The sequence below is a fragment of the Peromyscus leucopus genome, chromosome 19, assembly GCF_004664715.2.
Source record: "Peromyscus leucopus breed LL Stock chromosome 19, UCI_PerLeu_2.1, whole genome shotgun sequence".
NCBI classification, from domain to species: Eukaryota; Metazoa; Chordata; class Mammalia; order Rodentia; family Cricetidae; genus Peromyscus; species Peromyscus leucopus.
In genome coordinates this window covers 12,091,670-12,111,372 of record NC_051079.1, presented here as the reverse complement: position 1 = coordinate 12,111,372, position 19,703 = coordinate 12,091,670, and the positions used below count along the sequence as shown (strand labels likewise).

The following is a 19,703-nucleotide window of genomic DNA, read 5'->3' as shown; positions in this document are numbered from 1 at the left end:
TGGGCTACATCTCCAGCCCCCTTCACACGAGTCATTTAGTGCATATTTCATTTTTACTTTGAGTTATCAAAATTTTCATATTTTCTTATGACTTTATAATAAGTACTTCATTTTGAAATAATTACATGTTCACAAAAACTTGCAAAAAATATGATGTGTCCTCTTACGGATCACCACCTCAATGTCTTCTTAACATCATAACTTTAGTGTAGTAGGTAGCACCACCAAATTCACATTGGTACAAACAAAACAGAGTATTCAAATTTTACTAGCAATGCTGGTAGAGATTGTGTGTGTGTGTGTGTGTGTGTGTGTGTGCGTGTGCGTGTGCGTGTGCGTGTGCGTGTGCGTGTGTGTGTGTGTGTGTGTGTGTATTAATGATGTTTATCTTATGTGTAGCTCTGTGTAACCACAACCACAGCCAGCATCCTTGGTTGTACCATCTCATTCCTTCATAGAAGCTGTTACTCATCTCTAGCCTTGAGCAACCACTAATTTGTTCTTTGTTACTCATCTTGTTATTTCATGAATACAAATGGAAGCACACCAATTGTATCCTTTGGAGACTGTCTTATTTTTTCCACTCAGCATTTTAATTTTCAGTTCATCCAAACATTTGCCTACGTGATAGTTTAAATAGTCTGTTCCACCTACTTTCTTTCTTTTGAATTGTATTCCAATGCCAGTTTAGGCACTGAAGGGTATTTTAGGTAGTAATCATGATTTAAATGTTAGGGATAAAGCTACAAAAAATTATTGTTGTACATGTGTGAGTAAAAATATGTTCTTTCTTGGGTAAACATTGAAGAGCACAATTGTTGATTCAATTTGATAAGTTCTTTGCTGCTAATGTTAAAGGGAACTGAAAACTATTTTCCAGAGTAGCTGTAATGTTTTACAATCTGGCAACAATGACCAGTGATCCAGTTTCTCTACATCTTTGCTAAAAAGCTAGTGTTTTATTTTAGCCATTCTGATGGACAAATTTACTCTTCTATTAGTGCCAAATGTCAAGCTTCCATTGATATCTTCCTGATATTTTATTTATATACAAAAAACACAATTTGCTGAATCCATGTAGTGTTTCTTGTGTAAATATGTGTTTAGGGATGATGACTAGGGATTGAATAACCTCCTTGATAGTTCATCCAATTCGTTATACTTTAACATAATTTGGCATTAATTTTGCAGTTATGTAATATGTTCATTATAATATTATAAATTCATTCTAACACTACCAATGTTTCTAACTGATTACTAATAAAATACACACTGATTTTGATTCACAATATTAAAATATTTTTCTTTGTAATTAGGTTTTAAAATATTGTCACAATATCATGCCAGAAAATGAGAAAGATCCAGCTCATTCTGGAAGGATGATGGACAAGAGCGATGCAGGTGATTTCCTCTTGAATGGCTTTTCTTTGCAAACCGATGGGTCAGCAGAACTTGGTGACTCAGAGAAGACAGCAGCTGCACAGACAGGTTGGGACTTCACAAAACTAAAACTTGCAGTGACAAGGAAAGAGAAATCACACAAAGCGGCCTGCTGATTTGGGAATACTCCCTGCCTGTATTTTCTCCTCTCTTTGCTCTGTGATGTCTCCTACCGAGGGACACCCTCATACCGAGGGACATACTAAGCAATGCCATAGTATGCCTGAGTCAGCTCTTCCTGGCTCATGCCCATCAACAAATCTCCCCTGTAGCTTGAGAGACACCATGGTGGTACTAATGAAATACAAACTGATTTTGATTCACAATATTTTTCCTCCTGCCAGGTAGCTAGTTGTTGAGTGACTATTTTAAAGTCCTAGAAGTTGTGTTGACTTTTATAGCATTATCCATAGATTTGCATTATTTCATTTCCATGACCAATAGAAATAGATCAGAACCATTGTTCTATTAGGGAGTAAATTTGTAGATGGACATGAGTGAAGATCAGACTCAAGTATTAACCCTAATATCTTTGGTGTCATACCATGCCTAAACTCTGTATTTTCTGTGTACACCAGTCAATAAGTCTACAGAACATTGAACTTCTTTAAGCATGGTTCCAAGATGTCCCTGCTCTGCTAAGCCTTGGGAATTTAGCAGACTTCATTGTTCCCACTTATATCTTGGCAGACATCAAGATTTCAGGTGCAAAGCCATCTTTCATGAAGATATATGGAACCTAAATATACCAAGCTCTTAAAGAGGTTTGTCATTTGTCGTAAAGATCACAGGAACACAGTGTAACATCTTTCTAGGGCACTGTTCAACACAATGTTTGTATGAACAACCTGAGCAACTCTTTCTCTCACATTTAATCAGTCGTGATGAAACAACTGTGATCAAATCAAAGTACTCATCATACTAAAAATAAACAGCAACTTGGGTAGTTATTCCCTGCCCTCAGTTGAGATAAATAATTGAAGAAATCCCAGACTTTGCAAATTGTTGTAGTTGCATCATTTTAGACATGCTGACAATATTTTCATCTGACTCATATTTATATATTATTTGGGACAATACTTTATAATACAATTAATTTTGATTTTATACTCAAAGTACATTTTTAAAAAAGTAAGCATTTTAAGTTTCAAGGCAAACACAAAATTGCATTTCACAGTACTATCACATCTATATTAGTTAAAATATGAATAATGAATATTTATTCATACTTATTAATTTTTAATATGGTATATATATCATAATACACAATGAAAGTTTTATGAGCTGTGATCACACTATAGTTTGCATCTGGAATGTTCTTACTTTGCTGCTATTAGAATATATAAAAACAGCCGGGGGGCGGGGGGGGAGGGGGGGAGTGGTGCACACCTTTAATCCCAGCACTCAGGAGGCAGAGGCAGGCAGATCTTCATGAGTTTGAGGCCAGCCTGGGCTACAGAGTGAGTTCCAGGACAGCCTCCAAAGCTACACAGAGAAACCTTGTCTCTAATCCCCCTTCCCCCTAAAAAAAGAAAACAAAAGAAGATATAGAAACTTTTAAGGTGTGGGTCTTAGGGCTGGGGGTTGCTTAGCATGTGGAAGACTTTGAGTTTGGCATCCAGCCCTGAAGCAAAAAAGAAAAAAGAAAAAACAAAAAACAACACTAAAATAGATGGAATCGAGTAGGAAGTTGCCTGTTGATTTCTATCAAGTTGGTTTTATAGTCAGGATGATGTTTTTCACTAAGACATACTCTGTGAGTACAGAGGTTCCATGATTTTTATGGATATAAACCTAATAGTTAGAAATATTTTGCTATAACCTTTCTCAGTTAAGAAGCCCCTGCCAACAAATGCTAGATGGTATGTTCTGAAATGTGTATGAGGTGCATGTTTTCACATTCACCCTGGTCTCCTGCACCAGAGCCTCTCCCAAGGGAGAATATGGATTTTAGATCTGCAGTAATCTTTTAAATGCAAATGGATGCAGAGTCATTCTTTGATGCTTTGAAACAATTTGGTCATTATCTGTCAGATCTGTGTCATAGATTATGTGACTGAGATCCAGTGTACATGCTTAGTACTTCTTGTCCCTGGCACCCTGATTAGATGAAACATGTTTATTTGCCTTCCTATTGGTAGACCCCTTCTTGTTTTTCCTTTCATCCCTCGAAGTTGGCTCTATTTTGTTGGGCCATGTAAGTCAATACAATAATTTTATTTTAAGTAATATTATAGTAATTTTATATATTATTTTATATAGCACAATTTTATGAAAATTTATTAATTCTATATTATCAGATATGAAAGTCATATTCTACATATTTAGTTTGTTGAGTATATATTTTCTCATCACTCACTTTTAAACTTACTGAATCATTTTATATGCTCTATAAAACCTATGGTTAAATTTCACTTTATTGTTTAAACAGAAAATCTACTGCCTGTGATCTAAGCACATTTATAATTATTATAAAACAGTCTAGTGTGTTCTATTTTCATTATATTTTATATTTAAACACACATACACATACATATACATATACATGTACAACAATTACCTTAATTGCTCAGAGAGTAATGGATACTTTTCCTCTTACTTAGAAGTTTTGTGTTTGATCCACATTATAAGCAATACCAACATTAGCTTGGGAGTTTTGCTAGCCTTTCCATTACATCTTTTTAACACCTAACATAGAGGAATTGCCACTTTATTACAAGCTCTGACTTACAAGGTATACTTTCCACATTTGTGACTAACACCATCATTTTTACAATAGTACAGCTGAAAGTGCTTATTAGAGCACAAGCATGTAAGTCCATTATTCTATTTAATTTTCATGTGATTTATAGGTAGTCCAAAAGTTAACACATTCAAAACTAATTTGGCAATGTTTGTGTCAAAATATCCAGTGATTTTCACTCTATGATGACTATATCTGATTGCCTTCAGCAGGGATGGATGACAGAAATAATTTTTAACAGCTCTCAAAGGCTCATGGGATTTTGCTGTTGCACACAGACTTGAAGGGCAGCTTTATTGGACATATTTATTGATTCAGCAAAATTGTGAATCTTTTAATTTTAGTTTTTGAGGACTTCATTCATAAGCACTGTGTGTTGACATGCAGTGAATCTTGGTTGGGTATGATGGTGAATCTTGACTATCAACTTTATTGTCTGAGGAGCTCCTGGGAGATAAGTAAAGCCTATCTATGTGTGTGTGTGTGGTGGCATTTCCAGACAGTTTACTAAAAAGAGAAGCTCTGCAGATGTGGGCAGCACATTCCCTAAGCTAGAAACCCATGTGGAGTTAAATGGGGGAAAAGGAGACATTCATTAGGGTGGTCTGAGTCCTGTGTGCTTCCTGGCCATCTTTATAGGATCTGCTTTGCTCCAGTACTCCTCTCTACTCAGGATAGACCATGGTGGTGAATCTCATCTCTCTCAAATGTTTAGCCTAGATTTCCTTTTTCTAGTACATTTCCTGCCCCTTAGTGCAATCCTTACCATTGGTACTTTGGGTCATGATAATTGACCCTTAAAGCTAATACTTTATTTTGTCTTACATTTCATAGGTAAATCATGTCTGGAGATAAAGGCTCTCAGCGACAAGGCAAGGGCAGTAACAATTGCAGGTATCACAAGTGTACAATTTGCATCGTTATTTTCCCTGTCATTTAATTGTTGTCTTTTAAACCATTGTAAATGTGAAAAATATTTCAGGTATTCTTATGTTTATAATGTTTGATAAGTGAGTCAATTCTTCTAAAAGAGCTCATCGATGGTGATATGATGTATGTCATTTCTTTCATTTCCTTTGTTATTGTGTGTAATGTGTACTTACAGAGTAACAGTTATATCAATATGAATGTTCTCCAAAAATGACTATGATGAAGTACCACATATTTACTGGGAAAGTATATGTCTTCGATAAGTGATGACTTAAATGCTTTCCTTTTATTTCTTTAAATTTCTCATTATAATAAGAAATATATTAGTTTTACTAGTAAGAAGTGTTATTTTATTAAGCCTCATTATTACCAAATTTAATACTTTTAGTATTACCTATAATATTTATATTATATAAATATCATTTTATTATAATTTATTATTATTAAAACAATACTGTTTCTTCATTACTGATTATACATTCAATCATGAAATGACTCAAAATATTTTTAAACTTAAGTTATAGATTTTTAAAGGATTTATTTATTTTATTTTATGTGTGTAGAGTTTGCTTGCATTTATGTATATGTACCATATATGTGCCATGCCTGTGGGGACTTAAAGAGGGCATCTGATCTTAAGGAAGTGGAGTTACAGGTGGCTGGTTGTCACAGTGTGTGTGTTTGGAGCCAAGTCCTGGTTCTCAGCAAGAGCAGCCAGTGCTCTTAACTGCTGAGCCATCTCTCTCTCTCAAGTTTTAGATTTATAGATGGTTAAGCCACATCAAGTTTGCTTTTTAATAATTGTTTTCTGCATCATTTCTTCATTACTTGGTTATTCCTTTGGAATTAATTTAAGCTACATTTGTAGATTATGCTATTGTTTGGGTAATACTGTCACATAGCTTTTAGTGTTAAATCATTTTATGCAGATTTGGCAATACTTAGTATAAATTTAGTTTTGTTACATAAATAAGTGAGCTTTAGAATATGCATTACTGTAAAGATTAATAAGAGAAATGTCATAATCTATTTCATACATGTTAGCATATTATATTATTATATTATAGCATATTAGCATAAAAATATTTTCATAAGTTACAATTACATACTAATGTGTTTCAGAATTTATACAGTCTATCAGAATATTTGAATATCTTTAAATGAAGTTTTATTTTATAATTTATAAACAGTGGAGCAAATCTTGTATTTATAATTGAATGCACTTTGGTAACCATATACATGCATGAAACCATTATTCCAGTTCACATAGGAAATATTTCAACCACTACATGAGTGCCCCCCACCCCCACAATAAGCTATTTTATTTTGGTATCTATTATATTATGCTCGAGTTTTATCTTGCTTTGTTTCCAGTTTGAGTTTTTCAGACCAAGTCTCATTGTGTAGCTGCTTTCCTTCTCCTTTTTCTTCTTTTTGGAATGCTTATTCTGGTCATATTTAGACCCAGATAAGTAACTCAGAGACCACTGCTTGAGCCAAACTCCAGACTTTTTTTCCTCCTTCAGCCTCCCATATTTCTTCACCTACTTCCTCTCTCTCCTTTCTCCAGGCCATGGACTCTGAGGTGAAATGTGAAACAGCTGATGAGGCCCATCTTTCACTCGGGCTAGTGGTTCACCTCTCTCAGCTTCCCAAGTTCTGGGATTACAAGTGTGTACCAGAGTTGGCTTGGATTTATCTTTTCTGAAATTTCCTACCTATGGAATCATAAAATCCTCACAGTGTTTTCTGTTGTTTCCTTTCTCAGTACAGTCCCTAGACTCACTAATTTTGAGATAAATTCACTTGTTCTTTTCTCAAGCTTAGCATTGTACCATGGAAAGTGTATAGAATTCTTTTCCATTTATTTTTCTTGCAGTTACCCCCTCCCCCAGCTTACATTCTGTGAATAAGGCTAACAACGATGTCCTGAGATGATAATCTAATTATCCTGAGTAAAAACTGGAGATTTCAGTTGCTTATACTGCAGATGTACTTAATTTTATAATATGCTCTTAAACAAACAATGTGTTATTATCTGTGAGAATTTTTAAATACTTTGGAGATTCTAAAGTGATATATAAGGTTCCCCTTCTCTACATATCTTTTTTCCAACAGTGGTCCAGCTTAATAATTTCTTGATGTAGAAGTTTCATTCACATCCAAAAATATTTATTTCTTAATTACATATGATTTCTATTTTTAAAAAGTGCCCCAAAGTACACTTGCTATTTTTGGGGAATAGTGTGGGTTGAACTGGTTTCTTCACGTTTTCTTTTAAACATCTTCCTGTTTTGATGAATTCCTTTTATTTAAAAGATTTTAGACCAATTGTATAATATAGTGAAAATATCTGAGAAATCCCTACTGTGTCCCTTAATATTTATAGTGTAGTTGTTTTCAAGGACAGCAGCTTTGCAATGTAGCTTTTTAGCCTTTTTGGTATTGTGTCATTTGTTTTGAATTGTGTATAAACAGCACACTGAAATAATTCTGTTTGTTTTCTAAAGAAAATGTCAGATTGCAAGAGTTGGCAGTATTCAGCAGCTCCAAGAAAGGGTCGCCGGGCTCCAAGAAAGCAGATGAATGTCATTATGAAAGCAAAACAACAAATACAGAAGGTGAGGGCTGAATATAAACCCTACAGCAAACTTCACAGTGTTTGTTTGTGTTCACTCACTCTTGTGACGTCACCACTGTGTTTTATTAAGAAATAAATGTGACGAATGCATATTTATCTAGCATGGTAGTTAAGAAGAATGCAATATTGTTATATAATTTGCCAATCATGAATCACTAATAACTAGCCTAGATTGTGAGATTTATTATATAATTTCAGAAACGAATGAATGTTTGCCACTTCTGAACAATGCTCATAAGTAGACAGTTGGCTGGCTGGTCAGAGGCTTTTAGAAGAGAAGCAGGAGACTAACTCCTTGTGTCTGCAAAATCTAGCATTCAAACATTGTCTAGTAGTAAGAATCTGTGCTTCATCTCTAAAAGAGTTTTAATATTGTGTATGGAAAGACATGAAAATAGGTAAGAGGATGGATGTATTTTAATCTTGGTTTTGGGAAACTTCTGCTCTGGGGATTTGCAGATTAACACAATAAAATGTAAATATGTTACCAATGTGGTCTTTTCATTTCTTTCTGTCCAATGCAAATCTTAAATATAATTTTATGATCTTGGTTTAGAATTTATTACCTGTAATCAGTTTTAGATAAAAATTAGTTTTGGAAAGATTTTTCCAAATATAAAATGTATGATTTATGAACCAATTAATTCAAGACACTTCAACTCTCTGTCTTTTGTTAGTGTTCAGAGACATTTAAGAAATGACCCTTGCAAGATGTCATTTGCATGCCAAATAAAATGTGAGTGTACACACAACTTTATTCTTTGAAAGAAATAACAGCTAAATAGATTATTAGCAAAATGACCCATGACAACAGACACCAAGCCAATATCACCGACAAGAAGTATCTTCAGTGCTTTGCATAAGGCCAGTTTATGTAGTCTCAGGGCATTAAGATAAACATTAAAAAATAAGAAGAGAGCTGAGTGGAATATTAATGAATAAAGCTACCTGTTAAAAGTGAGGTGCTGACTTTTTGCAAGCAGAAGAGAATGTCACTGAAAGCACAGGACAGGCTGGATCCAAACATGGGAAGTCAGTTGGTTCAAATAAAGTGGGAAATGACCAAGCCACCATAAAGGAAGAGTTAGAGTTTAGGCCTCAAATATGAACTTATTTCTCAATTTTTTTTTCTGATGTCACATGGTCAAAGCTTTTTCCTGTAATGTCTGAGCAGTTTAAAATATAACTATTGGACACCATGTGCAAACTGATGGCTTATTATCTTGCTAAAGGCTTATAGAATCATTGACCTAGGAAGAATGAAGGAAGGATCTAAGAAGGATTGCGGAATATGACAGACATCGCGTAGATATCAGGAGGGGAGTGTAGGATTCCATAAATACTACAAAGAATTCAAGATCCATTGTTGGACCAGTCTTTATAGGAACAGACTAGACAGACATGAGTTGAGTGAGAAATGAGGAATTTGCAGGTACCCACCTTTGCACTTGAGAAGCTGAGGCAGGTGGATTGCTGTGACTTTAAGATCATCCTGAGATACAAATGCAGCCCTGTCTCAAAAAGGCAGGGAGGTGGATTCAAAGATGACTCAGTTGTTTTAGAAGTTGGTTATGAGTAGAAGGAAAGGAGTTAAATTTATAGACACAGAATTTACAAATGAGGTTGGAGCCATCAAGTCTACCTCTAGCAGGCTTTCCTGAAAAGCAAACTTTTTTTTGTTTGTTTGTTTTTTGATTTGTTTTTCAAGACAGGGTTTCTCTGTGTAGCTTTGTGCCTTTCCTGGAACTCACTCTGTAGCCCAGGCTGGCCTCCAACTCACAGAAATCCACCTGTCTCTTTCTCCCAAGCGCTGGGATTAAAGGCGTGCACCACCACCACCACCACCACCCGGGAAAGCTAACTTTAAAAGCCAGACAGATAAGAAAGAGACAAAGGGCAAAAAACCCAGAAATTGTTATCTTAGAATGGAGTTAATCACTATCAACTTTTTATTTATGGAAAATGCATTTGGGAAAGTTATTAAAGAGAATATTTCCACCTTTTTATATGTATTTATTTAGTCTCTCTCTCTCTCTCTCTCTCTCTCTCTCTCTCTCTCTCTCTCTCTCTCTCTCTCTGTGTGTGTGTGTGTGTGTGTGTGTGTGTAGACAGGAGATACAAGCCATAGCATGTAGGTGGAGATAAGAGAACAACTTTATGGCATCAGATTAGCCCCTTCCTCCATGTGTGTCCCAAGGAGCAAATTCAGGTCATCAGGCTTGGCATCAAGCATCTTTAACCTCTGAGTTTCTCACCAGTCCCACTTCAAGGAATAGTTTTCTATAATCCTTTGTAGAGTTAAGTGGGTTCAAAAAGAAGGAAAATAATACAATTATTTTATTGAATTCTGTCACTAGAATACAAATAGTGATTGGTTTTAGAAGTCATATTTATCAAGATAAGGTTACATACCATAAAATCTGGTCCTTTTATGTATCTGAGTTAATAACTTTTGATAAATGTGTGTTTGTGTGTGTTTGTGTGTGTGTGTGTGTGTGTGTGTGTGTGTGTGTGTAAATCCCATTAATTACCACTGAAAATAAGTGTAACAATAAATTTGTGGGGAAGATAAATAGGGAAACAGATGGATGTGACTGAGGAAAATGTGACCTGATCACTTCTGACAAGAAGTATAACCAGCACAATCCAAGAATCCCTCAAGGGAAGAAATTGATTCTACTATGTCTACAGAAGTCATAATTTGAAGGAGAGACCAGGTACACATGAGAATACTATGGGTGCTGCTATAAACTACTCACTTAAGAAAAAAAAACCCACAAGTGATAAGAAATTCAGTACTGAGTAAGAGCTCTAGGGAAGTATTCAGGCCAAGTCACTGAAAGATCTGTGGTTACTTGAATGAAGAAATACTGTTTTGAAACTTTAGATTTTAATGAGCAAACAGGGGACCAGAGTGAGTCAACAGGGATGGGGCATCTGTATGTGGGATGAGGTTAGAGTTCAGTCCTTAGTCAGCTCCAGCTCTGAATGTTGGGTATATTGTTCTGCACAGTGCCCAGTGCCCCAGTCTGATAAGGTTCAATACAGCTGTGGCTCTGCTCTCAGCACAGGATGTTTTTATCTGCCCCCACTCCAAAGTATGACTGATTCCTTGTTCTCCATAGAAGAGCTAGGGTAAAGGGTGATGGGTATGCCTAAAATTATAGTCAAGGAGTTGAGATTTGAGGATCATCTTCAATTCAATCTAATGTGAAATACATACCAAAAATGTGTCTCAATACAGGCAAAGAACAAACAGATGAAGTTGGACATATGTTCATAATCAGTGAGAACATGGCCTGAGCTTACCTCCCCAGAATCTTGACCAAGTCTCCATAGTCTGAATAAAATGGAGAAACATCAGTTTATACTGGATTAAATTTATGAAGTTATTTTATTTAGGAATATTAAGTGGGGAAAAAAATCTTACGAGTCAAATTATTCACCATTGAGAGAGCTGATATCTGGAGACGGGTTAGATTCTAACAAATGCACAGGCAGAGAAAACAGATACACATGGACCTGTGTGTAGCTCAGAGATCCGTGGATTGTAGCATAGTGCCTCTTAAACACTAGAAAATACAAAGGAACTAGAAAGCTTTAAAGTCTGTCATGCACATATTAGATTAAAAACAGCCATAAGAACCAAATTCTGGGTCTGTCCTGTCCTGCATATGATGTTATTCATGTGTTTTCAAATTTTGGCAACAATTTAATACCATACTATTTTATTTCCCTTACTTAATTACATTGAAATCTTAATCCCCCTTCATCAGAATGTAAAAGAAATTGATTACTGTTCACAAAATGAGGCTGAGTACGGCACAGTCAAGTAGTACTTGGAATGAGTCGTTCTGATCCTCATTTGCCTGGGACTGAATGAGGCAAATCAAGTGTTTTGACTATAATAGCAACTGCCTGCTTGCTAACTGTCTATCAAAACCTCCTCACTTCTACAAAGGGCAGCATGTCTTTAACAAGATGTTTGGATAAGAGATCAATATGTCCTTTTCAATTTTTATCAGCTTGTTCTTTGGTCCTTTGACTATCACAGAGATGAGCATATGTGTCTGCACATGAATTAAAAAGGAACATGGGCCATACCAAACACAAAATAAACACAGAGTATCTATCTATGTTCAAAGCCAACTAAAACACACCATAATAGCAGCACTGACAATCATGAAAGAACATCCAAATATTCAAAAACAAGCAATATGTGAGATGTTTGAAATGTCCAGAAAAATATAATTTAGGATTGCTACCCTTTTTATTATGAAAATCTAAACATATTAGAACATCCTTCATGGTGTAGCTCATAGGTAGGCAAATATAGTTCAAACTCAGCTCTCCCACCTCCCAGCTGTCTGGAGTGAAGTTGTGCATCTTCTCTAAGTCTGAGTCATCTATAAAGTTAAGACAGCAATCTGGCTTCATAACATGGATGCGAATATTAAATGAAATGTGGTGTCAGAGGTGCTTAGCGTGGACTTATGTCTGCAATACACGTTCTAGGCTCAAAAATATTAGCCAGTGTAAAGCATAAAACTGCAGTAATATACACACATACTCAAATACACTGTGTAGAATGAATACTTTTATGTATAAACAGACAGATGCATCTTTTTTATAGAGCTTGCACTCATGGGAAGAGGATATTATAAGATTCTGTTGAAGATATTTAAAAGACTAATATCACATGCTTCTTCTCATGTACTTAATCTATGTTTAAGTGTATGTGGGTAAATGTGTGTGTTTGGGGGTAGAAAGAGGACCAGTGGAAGATAAAAGAGGACAAGAGATAGTAAGAAGGAAGTGAATATGAATTTAACACAATAATACATGAAGTCACCATGAAATCCGTTATTTTGTATGCTATAATTGAATAAATAAAAAACACTGTGAAGACTGCAGATGAAGCAAAGATACTGAGAATAATTACCAGCTCTATCTGATGGCATTAAAACAAAAGGCAACAACATTGGCATTACTTCCTTGTTCCTCAAGGTGAACTGATATGGAGACATCACATGGCTCTCACTGAAATTACAAATGTGCTGTGTGTCTCCTGTGCAAGATTAGTGATTGTTACCATCACACATCCTGTGGGATCCTCACAGTGAGAGGACTTCATAGACATCTTTGCTGCATTTCCACAACCTTCATCCTGTTGGAACATGGCTGACTTAGAATCACTGAGGCACATCAAGAGTGTGGGTTTTATGATGAGTCCAGCCTGAATGATGCGGTGAGAACATCAATAATTCTTTACAGGAGACTCCAATTTTCAGAAGTGGAAGCTAGAAAATGAGGTTTTTATGAGGAAGGAGACCTGCTTTTATTTATTTATCTTTCCTACAGGAGAAACTCATGCTAGGTTCCAGGAGGAACTTCTTCAGTGCATGAGGAGGGGCATTAGTTACATGGGAAGATTTAATTAATTACATGCTCTCTGTGAAGGACAAATTAGTATGCATTTCAAGGTCATTTTTAAAAGTGATTTGGGATTGAGTTTAAGAATGGATAAACTTTGTGTCTGTCATCTTAGACTTCTTATTTTAATGTTTAGTTGACAATGCTATGGATTACATTAACTTCTTTTGTGTATTTATGTATATGTGGGCATGCACGCATACATGCTTGAGTGTGGAGGGCCAGGGTTGATACCAGGAGCCTTCTTTGCTCATTCTCCACCACATTCCTTGAGGCTGGGTCCCTCTCTGAACCCACAGGTCACAGAATCTAGCCCATCTAGTTAGGAAGTTTGTTTCTCCAGCTCTTTCAAATCTGTCTTCCCAGTGCTGGGTTTCCAGGTAGGTGTCATACTTAACTGAATATTTAGATGGGTCCTGGATATCCAAACCCAGATCCTCATGTTGAGGCTTCTCTCATTTCATGTGAGCTTATCTGGTTCACTTCAATTTGCTATATTATCCACTTAGCCTAAGAGATTACATTATTTGAACTTTTAAAGTTTGAATTTTTATTTAGTATTTTTGACATCTCTGTTAGAGTATAGAGTACTAAGACAAATATAGCAGAATATTTTTGCACATCCTGAGTGTCAAAATGCCCTGTTCTGTACCTACTGCCTGACTTCTCCTGATGTCTGTTACCATTTAGAGGTGAACAAGGGCATCTACTTCAGCTATCCAAGTCGACGACATAGCTGTTCTTTGGTAAACATCCCTACACCATGTGTCAGCAAAATGATTGCCCACATTGAGGAGGTGGAATCCAAAATACAGGAGCATTTGAAACAAGTAGGTGACCTACTTAACTTTGGGGGATAAATTCTACACATATCAGGGAGTTATTGTTTAAGGAAAATAAGATTATTTTGATAATTTCTGTAAAACTCAGAATTTTAGCTGATGATTAGTTTACTAGTCTAGACACGTTTTTGATATTCTCACACTAGAGGGTGCAAGGACCTCATTAAATAGATTTTTTTCCCATTTGTTCTTTAACATAAACTGTCAGGTTAAGCTGTCATTTCCATAAGCCAACATGACTAAAAGTCAAATATAATTCTCATCCTGGAATGGGGAATCACTAAACCAATTAAATGATAAGTAAATTTGTAGTCTAAAAGGACAATATGCCCTTTTAAATGAGTAATCTTATTGCTAAATAAATATACTATGTTTGTTGATAAAGATATAGTGGTTCTTTCTTGGTCATGTTAACCTGTCAAATTCTGTCTTTGTTATTCTAAAAAGAATTTCATATTGAACTCTCTGTAAACTGAAATCATTTGACTTAAAAATAACTTACTGAAGAATCAAAATTTTCTCCTACCTCTTACTAACATGACATCCTGAACAACTAACACACATTGTTTAAGCAGAGGAGTGGAAATGATACATAGCTGTCTTTTCTATTCCTTTATTTTGGTCCCCAGATTTGACCAAGAGAATGTTCTGTTCAAGGAAGTAATCTCTTTTGAGAGGCATTAGTTCAATGGTTAAAACACAACATTTGAATAGACATGTTGTGTGAACTTAGTTATGGGGTGATGAGACCCTGGCAGTATGTTAGATCAAGTACCGTAGTAGGAAGGAGCCCAGTGCACACACATGATCTATTACTATGAATAATAATATTCATTATTATTGAATAACAATGTTCAATATTATTCTATGGCAGCATCTCTTTTGCTGAAACATCTCTCCAAATCAGAATATAACTTAATATAATTGCAAATCACATAGCAGATGTGTTTCTAGGTCTGGAATAGTATTTTAAGAAACAGCACAGAATATTTATTGTTGGGTTGTGCTAACCATTCCATGTACATTCTAATTCTTAATTATCCATATTATTTAAAAATTGTAAAAAAAAATCTGTAACTATTACTATAGGTACTGTTTATTGAAATCCTAATGCAAGCCACACCACATATTTCACTGTACTGTGTCTCCTCAAGGCATAGACTACTGTTGTATGTTCTTGTGCAGTAACCCATGGTAAATTGTAATTTAAAGTAATTCAGCATCTTGTTCAACCAAGAGACTATTGGTTGTCATCATGTGACAGAATACCTGACCAAAAAAGTTAACACTGGAAGGATTTCCCCTGGCTCACACTTTGAGGAATTTACTTTGTGACAGCAGCATAGGCAAGGTGGCAGGGAGCCCCAGAGCATCAGGAGTGTACAGCTGGGACCATTGATCACCTCTTCACATCTCGGTTGAACAGGAAGTGTGACTGGGTCTGCTTCCTTCAAAGAGCTCCCATCTCCTAAAGTCACCATCACCTGGGGATTCAAACACACAGCCTGTCAGGGACGTTTTAAGCTCAAGCTCTGACAACCTTGGAAGAACTACCTTCAGAATGGAGGCTATGTTTTCTGTATATTTTATTTCTCCACAGAGTAGAGGCCATGACAATGATAGAAAATATTTCCTGGATAACTTGACATACAAGTGAATAATTATCTTTGCCTTCCAAATTATTGTCTTTGGCTGCCTAAGCTACAGTATTACTTAGTTCAGCATGAACTCTACTGAGTTTAAAGTTTTCTCTTTGTTTAATGCAATCTATCAGGCTTCTAACATGATTTTAAAATATGGCATAAAAATATTTAGGAAGCATCTAAGAAATACTAAGTTAATGATGTCCAAACACAATAACATTATTACCATTAAACTGACAAAAAAGTGATATAAAGTTATCCCTATCCTTTTATTAATCACTTTCTATGAATGATCTATTGAATCCTTATCTGAACCTTTCAATGCAAAAACTGTCATTATTCTCAAATATCAATGAGAAAAATGACCTCTGAAGCTGATGTTCCCTAAAATCTCACAGTTGGTCCATATAGGGTCAGCCTCTAAGACAGGTGTGTGTGATGGCTAAACACATCCTGTCCACATTGTGCAGTGACATTTATCCCTGATATTCTGTCAACTAAGACGTCACAAAGCATGAATATTGAAGTACTCCCAATTCTAACTGGAAAAACTGACTTTGCATCTATCATTTCAGATATTATTTAACTCTGAAACTTCACACTTACTGATTGACTCCCTAGAACTCTTTGAAACTTAGAGTTCTCTCATTCTGCTTTTTTTATTTTACTTAAAACCTATGAATCTTCATAATCTGACATAGCTATTGTTTCCTCTTTATCATTTGCATTTGCCTTAATCCACTTCTTAAAGTGCATATGAACAGCTACATATGTCTATTCTACCATCCTTCTAAAATGACAAAATGCCAACTGCAAATCTCTTTGGTGACTCCCAGTTCCACACCTACATCTGGAATGATAACCAGTACAGAAGAGCATTCTGGAACTTTTCGATACTTTATAATAATTCAGTTTACAATGATCAAAGTCAACCCGAATGGTGTCTTTAAAGGTACTCTGATATTATTCTGATTGTCAAAGAAACCTATGCTGGAATCCAGCTGTGGCCACAGCCTTGATGGATTGATTCCTTCATCTCTTCTGTGAAGATGCATTCTGTCAGTTACATCTTCTCACCATCTGGTCTTCAAAATTTTCTTATTTTGTCAAGTCACTCCTGTCCACATTTGAAATAAAGACTTTTTTGTTTAGTTTTTGTTTTGAAACAGTCTTATTATGTACCCCTGGCTGGCCTGGGACTTGATACTTATATCGGACTCTCCTTGAAGTCACAGATATCTGCCTGCCTCTACCTCCTTAGTGCTGGGATTAAAGTTGTGCACCAGAGCATCCAACCATCTTCTTGTTAAGCACATAACAATCTTGTACTTAAATATTTATTCTTTTCTCCTCTCTGTAGTCTAAAGTTTTCCTGTTTCCCACCTGGTCCCACAGCCGCTCAGACCCAAATAAACATACAGAGTATTATATCAATTACCAACTGCATGGCCATGGCTTATGGCTCAATTTTTTTTTTGCTAGCTAGCACTTATAACTAAACTCAGCCTATTTCTATTTACCTATATGTTGCCACATGTTCCGTGGCTTCACCTGTGTGCTATTACATGCTGCTCTCTGGATGGCAGAATGGCTTCTCCCCTGCCTGTTCTTTCTCTTCCTGTCTATCTGCTTACATTTTCACCTGCCTCTAAGCTGCCTTATCATAGGCCAATGCAGCTGTATTTATCAAACAATCACAGCAACACATGTTCACAGCATACAGAAAGACATCCCACAGCATCTCCCATTGTAAAAGTAAGTATCCTACCATATCTCCAACTGCTTATCACCCCTTGGTTATGCACATGTTTTTGAAATCTGAATTTAGTTTATATTTTCATATGTCTTGTGTTTAACATCCCTTGGTAGCATATTAAGACTTAATGACTCTCTGCATCTATTACTATGTGTCAAGTCTTTTGGAGATAAGAAGCATTTGAATGGTTGAGATTTAGATGGACATGGAGTTTTTTTTTTAAGTATGAAAAATCTTGTAATAATGAAAAGAAGTAGGCATGAGACACATACACATTTTATGAAATAACAGAGAGTATAATATAACCAATTAATCTGAATCAAAGAACTGAATTTTGTAAGTTAATATTTAAGTAGATTTTAAGTGAAATTCAGCAATTGTTTTATTTGAGGTGTTTAAATTTTGATTTTTATTAAGCTCTTTTGTTTTGACAGTTTGAAGCTTCTTTTGAAGAATGGTAAGAAATTTAAATTATTCCTTTATTTTTCTCTAAAATGTTAAACTTATGGTAATCTGAAGTTCACCAATTTTATTTCAGAAAGAATGGAAAACTCAAAGCAGTATTGCACATGTTAGATATTAAAATATAGGGAACTGGAGGAGTTGTAGGGAAGACAGGGATGGATGGATAGATGGAGGGATGGATGGATGGATGCATGGATGGATGGATGGATGGAATAGAGTACTCACAAGAAAGTGAACATAGTCAGAAATCTGTAATTTCTAGCAAAAATTACCATCAATCAAGGAGAAAACCATTAAAGAAGCAGCTCATTAAGCTAGACCATCCAGGCCATCTACATGCCTGGTTTCCATTCCCCTGTATTGGTGGTGGCCCTGAGGAGAGCATCCCATCCTGGTGCTGGGAATTCCCAGTACCAGAGGAAATGGGGTTTTATTTTCACTTGAAGGATTTGACCTGCCCAACTAATCCTTGTCAGAGTGCTTAGGGAGCTTCCAGGCAATGTAATTCCATGCTCTCACAGCTGCCTGCAACACCACATAACAACTGGAGCAAGCCACAGATTGATCAAAATGCCTGGGAAGAAAATGGTTGGGAAAAGAAATGCAAGTGAACAAGGAAAACCAAAGGTGCCCAAAACCCCTGAGGGACAGAGCAAGCACACCGTGAGTCCATGCTACTGTTACACACAAAAGTGTGAGGTGGGAGGAATGAGGAAGGAAGAATATTTTATGGACTTTTTTTTCTGAAAAGCTTCTAAAATTTGGATAAATACTTGGACCTCCACTTTATTAAGCTCAGGGCAGTTCAAATAGGATAAAATCAAAGAGATTAACACCAACAGATATATTAGTCAACAATTGTAGCATGAATCTTAAAAGTTCTTATTAATAAAATCAAACCCGAGGCCAGTTATCGGGGTGAATGCTGGAAGGCAGAGAGACAGAACAAGCCACAGCTATCTCACCTCACCAGTTCCTCAGCTGGTTCTGTGTCCTCATCCCAATGGCTCTCAGCTGAACTGCTGCTTAAAAGCCTGAATGCTTAACCAGCCAAATGCTTAACCAGCCAAATGCTTCTAGTTTCTCATCCTCACGCCTTATATATCTTTCTGCTTTCTACCACCACTCTCTGAGATTAAAGGCTTGCTTTCTGGGATTAAAGGCATGAGTCACCATGCCTGGCTGTTTCCAATGTGGCCTTGAACTCACAGAGATCCAGAGGGATTTCTGTCTCTGGAATGCTAGGATTAAAGGTGTGTCACCATTTTCTAGCCTTTGTATCTAGTGGCTGTCTGTTCTCTGACCTCAGATAAATTTATTAGGGTACACAATATTTTGGGGAACACAATACCACCACAAACAATATAATTCAATCCCAGGAAAAAGAGATCATTAAGCAACAAGGAATAAGAGACAGACATTAAAAAAAATCCTCAATCAGATTGATAGTCAGCTTGTTACTGGAGTCTTTGGAGGCCTGAAGACTTTCAAAAAATCCCAGGCAAGCCTATGCCATCCAAGATTCTTTCAGTCTCATATAAGTGTCTTTAAATAATAGACCTGTCCACTGAGAAATATTTAAGGAGATCTTTTGGGCTGAAACAAAAGGATAATAGTCAGTTTAACCAAAGGCCATATTAAGAAATACTGAAAAATAATAAAGACTACAAAGATACATATAAAAGTCAGCATTATCTTGGACTCATAATTGCTTTCTTACATTATTTAAAGGACAAGTGAATAAAGCTCAGAATTACAGCTGTTTGTTACTGAGCATACAGTAGATAGAGTCACTGTGGTGATAAAATGT

At 36.0% G+C, this 19,703-nt stretch overlaps 1 protein-coding gene across 1 annotated transcript in view; it reads left to right on the top strand.

The window, feature by feature from the left end:
* Positions 1–19,703, top strand: part of Ccdc178 (coiled-coil domain containing 178) — a 347,767-nt gene that overhangs the window by 27,521 nt on the left and 300,543 nt on the right. Inside the window, exons 3-7 of the mRNA XM_028887739.2 lie at positions 1,317–1,401; positions 5,018–5,077; positions 7,624–7,734; positions 13,878–14,017; positions 17,863–17,885. Of these exons, the coding sequence (XP_028743572.1) occupies positions 1,341–1,401; positions 5,018–5,077; positions 7,624–7,734; positions 13,878–14,017; positions 17,863–17,885 (395 nt within the window). The 5' untranslated portion in view covers positions 1,317–1,340. The remainder of the gene's footprint in view (positions 1–1,316; positions 1,402–5,017; positions 5,078–7,623; positions 7,735–13,877; positions 14,018–17,862; positions 17,886–19,703) is intronic.